The sequence below is a fragment of the Tympanuchus pallidicinctus genome, unplaced genomic scaffold, assembly GCF_026119805.1.
Source record: "Tympanuchus pallidicinctus isolate F22 unplaced genomic scaffold, pur_lepc_1.0 scaffold8, whole genome shotgun sequence".
Lineage (NCBI taxonomy): Eukaryota > Metazoa > Chordata > Aves > Galliformes > Phasianidae > Tympanuchus > Tympanuchus pallidicinctus.
In genome coordinates, this window is record NW_026294802.1 from 12,569,994 (window position 1) to 12,582,731 (window position 12,738).

The 12,738-nt window shown below is 49.7% G+C and overlaps 1 protein-coding gene across 13 annotated transcripts in view; it reads right to left on the reverse strand.

The window, feature by feature from the left end:
- Window positions 1-1,064: 1,064 nt before the first annotated feature.
- Window positions 1,065-12,738, reverse strand: part of RBFOX2 (RNA binding fox-1 homolog 2) — a 162,924-nt gene continuing 151,250 nt past the window's right edge. For 8 of the 13 annotated variants that reach the window (XM_052668249.1, XM_052668250.1, XM_052668258.1 and 5 more), the window contains 3 exons: window positions 8,709-8,797; window positions 7,691-7,763; window positions 1,065-6,569 (listed from right to left, as the gene is read on the reverse strand). In XM_052668249.1, coding sequence (XP_052524209.1) covers window positions 6,525-6,569; window positions 7,691-7,763; window positions 8,709-8,797 — 207 coding nt within the window. In that variant the 3' untranslated portion in view covers window positions 1,065-6,524. Of the gene's footprint in view, window positions 6,570-7,690; window positions 7,764-8,702; window positions 8,798-12,738 lie in introns of those variants that run through there. The other 5 variants (XR_008202692.1, XM_052668252.1, XR_008202696.1 and 2 more) reach the window with 5 other exon arrangements.

The following is a 12,738-nucleotide window of genomic DNA, read 5'->3' on the forward strand; positions in this document are numbered from 1 at the left end:
GGCCAGGTTGGATGGGGCTCTGGGCAGCCTGAGCTGGTGGGTGACAACCCTGCCCACGGATCAGGATGGGGCTGGGTGGGCTTTGAGCTTCCTTCCAAAATTGAGCTGCTCTGTGATTCTTTGACTGCTTGAAGGGCTTAACAGTCAGCCCCAAGAGCAGCCATTTTACCCACACGCCTTGAACTGAAGGCTGAGCCCTGTGCTGCCTTCTCTTCACTCTCTGAGCGCCCCACTGCCTCGTGCTTCAGTCCCAGCGCTGCAGGGCTTTATCTCCAGACGTCTCCTGATGCAGAGCCCCTGCTCCAGCTCTGCCACCATCACCCTGACTCCCAGGCATCTAATTTTAGCAGCTGCTGCTGAACATCCTCTCGAGTTATTGTTAGAATGCAGCGAGCATCATCTGACGGGAACACACTGCAGCTCCCCAGTAAACACCGCAGAGGAATGCTGGAGGAGCACACGCAGCCCCGCAGCGCTGCCCACAGCCCCTTCCTCTTGCGCCCGGTGTCTCGCATCTCCAAAACCAACCTAACAAACCCAGTGCTGGCTTCAGCTGTACTCGGCCCATTCCGCACCACCATCTCGCTCAGCTGATGCTTCCGTAATTACTTGCAAATTGCCCGCAGGGATTTATTATTTGTTATTTTTAGGCTCATTTCAGCAGAAAAGGCATCTGATTATTTGTGTGTGTGTATATATATATTTGCATGACATCTTTCACTCTGAGCATTTCACAGAATACGAATGAACTCCTGCTTGGCTGCTGCTGGTGCAGGTAGGAGGAGCGAAGCGGTGGCTAAAGTCACATCGGAGCTCCTGGAAGAGCGTGGGGTTACGGGCAGGCAGGCTGAGATCACACCAGGCTTCACCCATTACAAGACAATCACGTAGTCATTAAGGTTGGAAAAGGACTGTACTCTCATCTAGCTCAGCCATCCTCCTGCCACCCATATTACCCACCGTGGATCCATCTCCATCTCCCCCCCCTTCTGGCGGCGCCCTGCAGGAGATGCGCTGCTGGAACCCACCCAGGCACCCACAAACACACCGAGGAGCCGTCCGACTGGTGTTTCTCTCTTTTATTTAAAAACAGTGCTTCATTACCATTTGCAAAGGGTTAGGAAGGGTTTCCCCCCTTGCTTAGAGTTTATAAAAGCCAGCAACATGATCAATAATTTATACACATGGATAGTAATACAAAAAAAAGGAATAAAAGCTAAAGATCTAACTACTCCGACCTTCACAATTCCAGCTACTTGATAATTATAGGAATAACCCAATGAATACTGTATGGTCTGAAAGCTACTATACAATATGATACTTAACGAGGGAGGGTGGGAAGTCAAGAGGCTGTCACAAAGCCCTGGGATGCAGCTGCTGCTTCTCCAGAGTCAGCGGGGAAATGGGACCCTGGGCAAGCGGCTCGGGCGTCCTAGGAAATGAGCCAGGGGAAAGGGCCGCGTCCGTGGGGGCACGTCCCGCTCCCCAGTGGTACCTGGCAATGGGAGGTGCTGGGGGGGCCGTGGGGAGGGGCGACTCCGTCGCTGCCCCGGGAGGTGCTGCGGCATCTCGGCCTCGCAGGGGAACCCTCCGGCTCTTCAGCAGGTCGGCCTGGGGGGTCAGAGCCACGCTCCGCCAGCCGGCATCGCTCTGCGGCCCCGCTTTGAGGCTGCGGGCCCCAAGTTTGAGCTCCAGCTTATTTACAAGCAGGATTCTATCGTAGGAAAAGAAAAAGAAAAAAAAAAATCCCAAACAAAACAGAAAAAGAAGAAAAAAAAAAAAAAAAGCCCCAAACCAAATCACATCCCCTGGGGTAAAAGAGGATTATTTCGTCACATGGTAACGCAGCCAAATCCAAGCTGCCAAAACTACAACACGCACACAAAATACTGTGATCAAACAAACAAACAAACAAAATCATAGGAAAACATGACCACAACTGAGGCTGCTCCTGCAGGAGGCCTGAATGCTGCAAGGAACCCCATTCCTTGGGGAAGCAACGAGCCCCTCCAGCAGCAGAGAACTGGGAGCCTGGTACAAGATTTCTCATTGACCCAGTCCAGGAAAAAAAAAAAAAAGCAGGGGGTGGGATGGGGGTGGGATATGAAGTGGCATTTTACCAACTGCCAGCCAAATGAACGTTGGGATGGACGGCTTCAAACACCAGCAGGCTCCTGGTGAATCAGGTAAGGATTCTGGCTTGCCAACAGGCACAGCCCAGTACCCAGGGGATGATGACTGGTAGTGCTTCCCAACGTTGAGTCGGCAGCGGGGACAGGACCCAGACATCCCTCCATGCACGCTGGGGAGGGAGGGGGGCCATCCTGCTGAGTTCTGCTAGAGGAACACGTACTGGGGAAAAGCCCTGAGCCTGCTTGAGTAGGGCCCCATTTCACACGCTGGCCGTTGGCCTCCTGCTCGCCTTGGGGACTGGAGTTGTTGCAGAAGAAAGGTCTGACCAAAGTTTGAGGCTAGAAAGGGCAACCAGTAAAGTGGGGTGGAGGGAAGGGGCTCGTCAGACATTAACATCACCGAAAATAGTGTTTTATGCAACAAAGAATCAAGTCTCACTGGTGCATACTACAAAATGTTTGACATTTTCCAAGAGCATGACAAAAGAAAAACACAAAGAAGTTTACATCGGATGCTCATCGCATTCACTAGGTTGGGTTGGTTTCATTTCCCCCCCACTCCTATATTAAAACAGTGCAAACAGGTAACACGCTTCAACCATCACCCTCTGCACCAAGGGCTGCAGCTCCCACACGCTTCCCCTGCGGAGCCGGACCCAGAGCCTGCGGTGGTTTCCCTTTGATAAGTTTCCAACACTCCGCCCATCTCCTGCTTTGGGGCTGAGCTGGGATGCAGACAGGGAAGGGCTGGGGATGTATGCGGGTAGGAACCAGCGGGGGGGGGGCTCTGCACTCCCCGCTTCAGGAGCTCTCTACACCAGCCAGCAGCCCACATCTCTTTCCAGGATGAGAAGGGCGGGCGATGAGATGGTGGCACCAACGGTACCGCAGCTACACCTGAGCCTGGTACTCTGACAGCCCTCGTGTTGCACGCTTCCACAGATAAAATGGGTGAGAACGGGGGATAAACTATTACCTGTGCATTAGGGATGGGAAAGCAAGCCTAGGGCAGTGATGTGAAGGTCACTGACAGAGCGCTGACTGAACCACAGGTCTCCGCAACAAGCCCTCGCTGGGCCAGCCTGCTCTCCCTCAGGCTACTTCAAAACATGGCTTTGTCTCTCTGAACCCCTCACTGGATCCACCCAGACCTGGGTGAGCTCCCCGCTGGCTCAGCTCCCAGCACAGCTTTTCCTAAAGCTTTTCCTAGCAGCTGGTAATAGGGGGAGGTTTACGCTGCACACCAGGCACCGATGAGACCTATTCCCAGTAGAGAGTGTGCTACGCCAGTAGAATTCAGCTGTATACCAGCACAACTACACCCTCAAGGAAAGACAGACCGGCACACTATAGAAAAAAAAGGAGCTCATCAACTCAAAACTGTATCGGTATAACATGGTGCACTGGCCAGATCTGCTATAAGACAAAAAAAGACAGCAACACTCAGAGGAACTTCCCTTCCTCTGCACCAAGAGGAACCCTTGGGTGCCACCGGACAAGAGGTGACAGCAGCAAGCTCTGTGCCAGCCCGTGCTGCCCCTGTGAAAGCCAAGCCCTGGGGACTCGCCTGCAGAGCCTCCTCAGGGACAATGTTAGCTGCTGTCTGCCAGACAAGCCAGGACCCAGTTAAACTCATTAAGAGCAACTCATTTTGCATAGGGAGATATAGGCTCTGTCCTCACTCCTCCAGAAGACAGTATAGCCAAGGCTTGGCTGCTCTGAACGCACCTCATTAGGATCCAAGCAAAACCACACCTGCTGTTTGCCAAAGGGGAGCTCAGCACTCCCGCTGCTCACTGCAACGTTTCAGACTTTGGGAGCCTGGTGGGGAGCGATGGAAGCAGGAGAACCGGGATGCTCTGGAGCAGGTTTTACTTGGAGATCATACAGCGGGGCACCACAACGAAGCCCCCTGGCCTCTCAACAGACGCGGGTAGGCTGAAGCTGCCGTGCATAGACTCTGCTGGGAGGCAGAAATGGGGCCGGCCTCCTGTGCCCGAGAGGAAGAGTTGGCAGTGGGTGAGAACCAACTGAGCTGAACTGCAGGGAAGGGGCAGAGGGGTGTGAGCCCCCCAGTGGGCACGGTTCCCCTCACACTGCTCCTACCACAGAGCCCCCTGCAGCTCCAACAAGAGCCCCCAGGAGCCCCGATTCCCTCTCATTTCCTAGTTTTTGTGAAAGCCCCAACACCCTGTGCCCCCCTCCCCGTTTTTTCAATCTAACTAAAATATTTATATACAAACAAACAAAAAAAAAAATAGTCACAACAGCAACAAACCAAACTTTGGCTTGGAAAAAAAAAAATTAAAAACCAACAATAAAACCAGGAAAACAAAACAAAACAAAACAAAACAAAACAGCAAAAGGTGGCCAACAGGCTGGCAGTTTGGTGTCCCCTTTTTCTAGCTATTCCTCCAGAGAATCAATAGCTTCAGGGTCTCTAGCTTAACCAACGGCCTCCCCATTCTTCCCCTCTGCTGCACCCAGAGAGGCTGCGTTTCACTGGGGGAGAGCAAAGAATGCATGGCTGTGCATGGCTGGGCCAGGACACCTTCCCAGGAGCCCAGCTTGTAGACATTGCTTAGTGTTAAATGCAGGAGGTTTCCTATTCTGCTATCAGCAGTGGGTGGAGAAGCAAGGGTATGGCAGGAGTAGGAGAGAGTCCACCAACAAACCCATGCTCCAAGAAGTCCTTCCAAGAAGCAAGAGTTGAGGCAGCTCAGTGAAACCACGCTTCTCTAACCCAGCTTAGGGATGGTGTAAAAGCACTTCCCTCTGAGCACCGGGGCTGCTGGGAACCTAGGATGGAGGTCAGCCAAGAACGCCAACCTCGTGGTCCAGCCAAATCGCTGCTGGGGAGAGAAGGGAGACAGTGCTGGGGGAGTCACAGAGCTGTACCCCGAGCGGGCTCTCCGCTTCCAAATCTTGTCTTATGTAGTGTCGTTATGGACCCAGCAGCCCAGGTGTGCAACTTTCTATGGGAGGCTAGGCAGAACGGACCCAGGGCTCCAATGTGACTGAAAGGGCCTTGGATACATAGCTTGTGGTGGGAAGTTCCTATGAATTCAGAGCTTGTACAAACTGCTTCTGCCTCCTCCCAAACTCCTGACCGAAACAAAACCAGGATCACGTTTGAACATAAAGGACGCTCTTCCCCCAGACAAACCCACGTGCATATGCCCCTCACCTCAGCAGCTTATACACTGACTTGCTTTTCCTCATTCACGTTACTTGAAACTGATTGCTCGCTGCAGTGTCTAAGCAGCTCAGGATGAGCAGAAGGAGAGACCTCGCCGGCTGGATGTCAGCACTGATGCACGCTTCTTCAGCCACAGCTTTCTTCATCGTCACGGCTGCACTCAGCTGGAACCGCTTGCTGTCCGCAGCAGAGGTTCTGTGTGATGCTGCACTGCTTCAGCCGCTCCTCGAGGAAGAGAGGGAGCAAAGGGACAGCAAGGGAGAAGGGTCTCGAAAAGGAGGATGGAAAACTAAGAGAGTTACAGCCACCAGCAATGGACAACGATCAGCTAGAGTAAGTTGTGTGTGCGGGAGGGAAGGATCCTCCTGCTCAAAAACTCCTTCCAAAGTCTTGTCCCCTGTGCAGCGGTAACAGCCAAAGTCTTTGGGCAGGTTGAGGAAATCTTCTCTCGCCGAGTCTAAAATTCTGACACTGCTGCAACTGTCCCAAACCCGTGCGCGTCGTCGGGTGCTGATTAAAAAAAAAAAAGAGGAGGGAAGTCTCCGCATTTCCCCCTTCTCCATATGCAAAATCTCCCACCAGCAGTAAGGTCCCAGCCACAGCCAAAGAGCGCTTCCTTCTGCAGAGCAGAAACACGGCAGGTGGAGACTTCTCCCTCACGTCCTCCCGCCTCCTGGGCACTGAGCACCAGTCCCAGGGCAGTAACTCTGCCTGCGTGTTCCTGATTAATAGCAGTTTCTAACAGCTTTCCTTATCGCTAATCGCCTTTTCCGTGATTGGTAGGATAAGCTATGCACCAACATACACACACGGAAATGCATTATCTTTTTTTTTCTTTTTTTTTTCTTTTTTTTTTTTTTTTACCACAGTTAAAATTAAAAAAACAAAACAAAACAAAAAAAAAACAGAACAAAAAAAAAAAAAAAAAAAGCAACCAAACAAAAAAATCCGGAAAAAAAAAAAAAAAAGAAAAAAAAAAAGCACAATCTTTGGAACAAAAGAATTAAAGGCAGAAATTTAAAGGAAAAAAAAAATACATATTCAAAGAACATAGTGAGGTATAAAAAAGTATTCTCTTTTGTTTTTGTTTTTCCTCCTCGTCTTGCTATAGAGTTCCTCTACTAGTAAATATTGCAATAGCCAGGCCTCATGAACTGGGGGGGCTGTCCCACTTGCAGGGGGCTCACGTCACTTCAGTAGGGGGCAAATCGGCTGTAGCCACCTCGGTATAAACTCGCCTGTAGAAATCAAATGAGAAAAGAAGAGGCTGTTAGGAGGGCAAACCATGCCTGGAGGCGCTCAGGGCTAGCGGACGTGTCCTGGCACTGACCTGCCACCATCTAAGAGACAAAAGATCACCTCGCCTGCTAAAGCAAGCAGTAGCTCAGGGGCCAGGCTCACAGGCAGCCAGCTGGAGGGGAAGTCTGGCAAGTCCCAGGCACACAGACCTCAGTACGAGAGGGACTCATGAGTCCTACTTTCTAAGCCAGTTGTCTAGGCTGATGTTTCAGATAGCAGAAGTGCACTTCTAGGATCCTCTTCATCTCAGCTTAATGTACAGGTCTGACAGAGGCACGATGACCTGCTATCCTAGAAGAACCTCTGTTTCCTCCATTGACTCTAAAAGGAATCCACATGATGAGCTGCGGCTCAAACAGAGGAGCTACACTGCAGACATCTATATTTAGGTGCACTTTTTCTCCGCACACATTTGCATTCCAGCCTTTGCAGCAACACAGATACTGCACTGGCTAGAAGCAGATGGGCAGGCATGTGTTCTCAGCAAGCTGTGCCACTCCCATGCGATGCCAGCATACCTCATTCCTGCCCTTGCATAACTGCCGCTGGCAGGCAGGACACCGCATGCTTCTGCTAGCAGAAGAGGGAACCGAGTGCAGCTCTGCTGCAAGATGTCACAAGAAAAACTTATTCCCTTACTCTACCTCGCACTGATCTCTCAATATGCAATAGAGCCCTTAAAGCTAATGAAAAAGGTAAGGAAGAACGTCGTGCATCTTCAGCCACTGCCGACTCTTGCTCTGTCTACCTCCTTGATACAGATGTACCAATGCACCTACAACGCTCTGGTTCCCGATGTTTCTGGTGATCCTCCCACCACCTCCTTCGCACAAGATGTACAACACTGAGTGATAACTGCTCTCCTAAACCTGGCTCCTTTCCTAGCGCACACATGCAGATATACGAATGCACAACTAGGAAGGAGCTGGCACTGCAGCTAGGGACCTCCTCCCTCAATGAAGAAATCTTTCTGGATGAAGTTCCAGTACCCGACACACAGTGAGCAGCTGTTCCCCGTGCCGGGGTTGAGAAACAGCACAAGAAAGAAAATTGCACTTACCACAGCGCCAACTCCGTAGCTAGCGGCAGGGGCAAGGGCATGGTAAGGATCTGCTGTGTACACCCTGCCATAACTGAAGAGAGGGAGAAAACATACAAAAAAAAAAGAGAAAGAGAGTCACTTTGGGGGGGCAGAGAAACAGCTGTCTGACCACAGGCAATGGAAGAAGCAGCATGCCCTTCTACACACATGTATGCATACATGCACACACATGCACATGGGCTGCCCCTCTTGGAAGAGAGCCTACGGGCATGCCGCCATGCACGGTATGAGATGGGCGAGAGACGGGCCTGCGAGGAGGGACGTGGCAGCACCAGGAGCTCAACCTGTAGGAAAGAGGTCAGCACCTCGCACGTGGCAACTACTGCAGCCCTCGCCTCGAGTGATGTGGTGGGGGAGGAGGGGGAGCCCCCAGTGCCGGCGCTACTGGCACAGTACCAGCTGCTACACGGAAAGTACTGCGGGTTCTCCAGAACAGAAGGGAGCACGAACTTCAATGCTCTCACGTGTGCGAAGATTAAAACACAGCCTCACTGCACAGGAGATGAAAAATCTTATGGTGAGCACTCTGATGATGATCATCCTTTCCATTTACACGGAGCTGCATGTTAAAGCACCCTATGCCATATGAGCTGAGAAATTCTTAAGTTCTGGATGGGGAGAGAAATGCACGCAGTGATGGAGCAACCTGCTCAGAGTCAGAGAGCAAGGAGCCTGCAACGCCAACCAGGCCTTTCAACCTTGAGCCATGACCACACCTCCTCCTTTGCACAAGGAGTCCCCAGGCTAAGGAAGGGGCCAGGATTTGCGCCGGCTCGCACACGCCGGAGGGCAATGCTGCCTGGGAGCAGAGACAAGTCGTGCACTCATCCTTCACGCTGGGCAGTGCATGCATGTGTGCGAGTGCAAGTAAGACAAAGAAATGGGGAAAGAAGTAGAGAAGAACTGTAATGGATCACAGCTCCTCAGATCTCTGAGCACAGCAAGCCAGCCCCGTGGTTGCCTGCCCCTTACATACCCATCGCTGTAAGCTGCTGCAGCGGCTGCAGCGGCCGTGGCTGCTGTTGCAGTAGCAGGCTGTGCATATCTGTAGGCTGCGTATCCACCCTGCAGGAGAGAAGAGAACTGACTTTACAGATACCTGTCCACCCACGTAGAGAAAAATAAAAATGAAAAAGGAATCACACATCACAAGGAGAGGAAGTGTTTCAAACTGCATCAGCTCCCATGTCACGTGTATTACGAGCATCGCACATTGGCACGTGCGTCTTCCTTTGCTCAGAAGGACTACGAACACTCTTCCATTGCCCCGTTTAGCAGAAGGAATAAATTAAAGCAAGCTTGAGCATGGTGATATCCCAGTAGGAAACTAAATTTGGCATGTGGAAACAGAAATCCAGAAGAGAGCTGAAATACTGCATGCAACATAATTTCTATGTCCCCTTCCTCCTACACTGGGGAAATCAGAGGTGGGCACCTTCCATGAAGGATGTATTTTAGAAAGGACATAATTCAGACAAACTCCTGCTTTTTTCCCCCTTGTTTTGTCTTTTTTTTTTTTTTTTTAAAGCCTGGGAGACCCAAAGGATAGATTTTCTTTTGGTTCAGATGCATAAAAGCATCAATAGCCAGGAAAGCCAAAAAGCAACCAGGAAATGATGGTCAGGGAGATACATTTCTGGTGGCCTCAGGGGTACCAACAAGCAAACCAGCACAGATACCCCTCCCTTAAAGTAAGAAGGAAACGGGTTGGCAGAAATCATGTCTGAACAGTCTGTACTGCTGCTGCATTTCTATCTATGCTACACATCTGTATTAAAGATCTTTAAAATGGTTACACTCAGAAGGGGCAGTTCCTGAAAATATAGCTCCAGCTGAGTAGGTAAAACAAGAATCCTGACCCAGAGGGAGACCTGGGAGTGTCCTGCTGGAATTCACACCAGAAGTTCTCAGGGCAGAGGAAGCCCAGGCCCAGACCCATGGCTCTACTCATCTTGCAACAATGAGGGATGGACCCCAGCCACCTTTTAGACCAGGGGACAAGGGCTGCACGTGGCAGTCAGGACGAAGCTCTGAAGCCAAGGTCAGATCTTTCTTGATTCTACATGTTTTTGTTAACTTGGGGGAGAAGGGGGAGGTGCAATGGTAAATGAACCATGGGTTTGATTTGCCAGAAACACAACGAGCCGTAAATAACACCGGAAAACTCCAGATTGCCTGGGGCTTTTTCCTTTTTCTTTTTAACTGACATTTCAGAGTTTGAAGGACCAGAAGGCAGAGTTATGCTCTTCACCTCCAGCACTGGCTCAAAATATCACTACCACTTTTTCCCTGTAAATCTTACGGTTGCATGCAACTAGGAGCACAACACATGCTCTAGCATAGGAGTTGGTTTTATGGAGTGCTGGTGATAGGTTGATGGTTCGACTTGATCTTAGAGGTCTTCACCTGTAATGATTTTATATCATATACAGGGGTAGATAGTGAAAGAACAAGAGGGAATGGTTTTAAACTAAAAGAGAGGACATTTAAACTAGATGTCAGGGAGAAGGTTTTGTTTATTTGTTTTATTAACAGTGGTGAGGTGCTGGAACAGACTGCCCAGAGAGGTTGTGGATGCACCATCCCCAGAGGCACTCAAGGCCAGGTTAAATGGGACCATGGGCACCCTGGTCTAGTACTTGATCCATTAGTTGACAACCCCGTCTGTGGCAGGGGGGTTGGAACTTAACGTCCCTTCCATCCTATGTCATTCTATGATTTCCATGATTTTATGATTTATCTTTGCTCAGCAGCTCTCAGTTTTGGACCAGATAGCTTTTAAAATAGAGGCCATGACTTCAACTTCATTTTGGTTGCCCCTGCAGAAGGGCTATCCAAAACATGCCTAGAGGTGGTTTCCTACTCTGGAGGAGAGGGACTTGCTAGACCTTCAGTCTTCTAGTTAACAGAAGAGAGTAACATGAATCTTTAAGAGTGAATTCAATCACCAGGTTGCTCTTAACAAGTCGTTTCAATCTGTGCATTTCAGATTGATGGTCTGGGGAGATCTGGCTTATTTCTGGTGTGCTAGCATCACACCACTATTGCCCTCAGCTCTAAAAAGCGAGGGAGACGAGACAAACAAAAGGCAATCCGAATGAAACCTTGACTGACCTCACCAAATTAGGACCTGCTGGTGTTTCCCTAAGCTTCCAACCTCAGTGAACTCTTGGTGCAGTCTATCACTTGGGCATGGCACAGAAGCAGAATTTTCCTAGCACTGCCCCCTTCTCCCTCTCACCCATCAGCCACGTGTCACATCGGAAGCCATTTCGAATGTGACCGGCACACGCCCCACACATGAGAGCAAGATGCAGTTTGAAACCTAGCAAGGGTTATCAAGTAATTCTCTTATAACTCATATCTCTCGTAAAGGGAAATGAAACCAAACCAAACCAAAACAAGAAAGAAGAAAAGAAGGGTTGGAATCAGGTGTGGGAAGGGGGGGGAGGGGATGGCGTAACATTTATTAATCAAAATTAAAAACTAAGCATGCTGACATCTGGAGCTAGAACAACCAGCAAAGTCACCACGTTCAGACTCATATTGGCTAGTTCTATCCATCCCAGCATTCTCTTGGGACAGCAGTTCGCCCTAGGCTCTACCACAAGCTCAGTGAAGTACACAGCCTCAAGTACTAGAGCGTGCAGCCACAACAACCTGCTATTACGGAAACAGTCAGTCACCACTGGAGTTAACATTCCAACCTCAACAACTCCCGCAGCCTCCCGCCCTCCCCCCCGAAATGGCTCCCACCCATGCCCTGTCCCACACCACAATGTTAATAATTATAACAAGCAATAACCCATCTGTTATATCAGAGAAGGGAACAGAGACTCCACTGAGAGATTTAGAGCGGGATGTTAACATTTCTTCAGTCAACTGCACAACAAACAAACAAAAAAAAAAAAACAAAAACAAAAAAACACAGGAGAAATAATTCATTGGAGAAATGAAGTTAAGGAATAGCTGACGTGTATTGCTTTTTAACCATGCACTGATGCAAAATTGAAGCTACTGTTAATTTCAAAAAAATAAATAAAGTCACAGGATACAGGTACACACACACAGGCAGACCTGCCTGGCTCAAAGCAGTCTGCAAATTCTACTTGTGTGTACTCCAAATAAAACCAAAAATGGGGATTATAATGGCCATGGTACGGTCCTGTCGTAGGAGCAATGAGTGCGGACAGCCGAAGGATTTCTGACAAGGGGATGTATTTAGCATGACCAGCAGGTCCAAATACACCAAAACAGGCTGAAGGAAAGAGGAGAAAGTCGCAGCTATTACTCCTTTTGGTTTCATCAACACTTTTGTCAAGCTCCGGGAGCGGTACAGAGCGAAGGAGACGCTGTGCGGGTTGCCTGACCCAGCTGAGGCTCCCGTTCTCTGTAACCCAGGACCCACCTGTAATTCCCTCAATGCATCTGAAGCCCTACTCAGCTTGTCCAATGCACCAGTTTTCCTCCTGCCATTTCTGTTCACAGACAACTTTAACTAGTGTGCAAAGCTAGCTCGTAACCTCAGCTACAAGGTCCTACCACTCCTAGTGATTCCTGATGCCACTCACTTCAGGTAGTATAGCAAGTAAAAACTGTACCTATGTAGAGCATCCTCAACAAACGTGAGCAATCATGTTTACCAATGACATAAATAGTAACTTCAAAAAGGCCCTTGCCAGTTGCACCACACTCCTCCAGACTGCAACAGAAGACACCGTTCAGTGCCATGATCCCTGAAACCCAGGACAGCCATGCAAATTTCCACTCCATCTATTTATGTGAAGTGGTTTACCCATGTAGGTGCAGTGTTTAAAATCATTAGCCTTGTCTCAAAGGAAATGAGCGTGCCTGAGCTTCTTGTGAAAGATGCTAGGTCGGAGATGTATCTGTGGGACAGTCCAAGGGCAGCCTCAGCTTATGCATCTTTACTGGGCAATGATTAACAATCAAAAAGACTGTCTAAACCAAGACCAGTTCTTTCTGGTATAATCTTTCGGATTGTC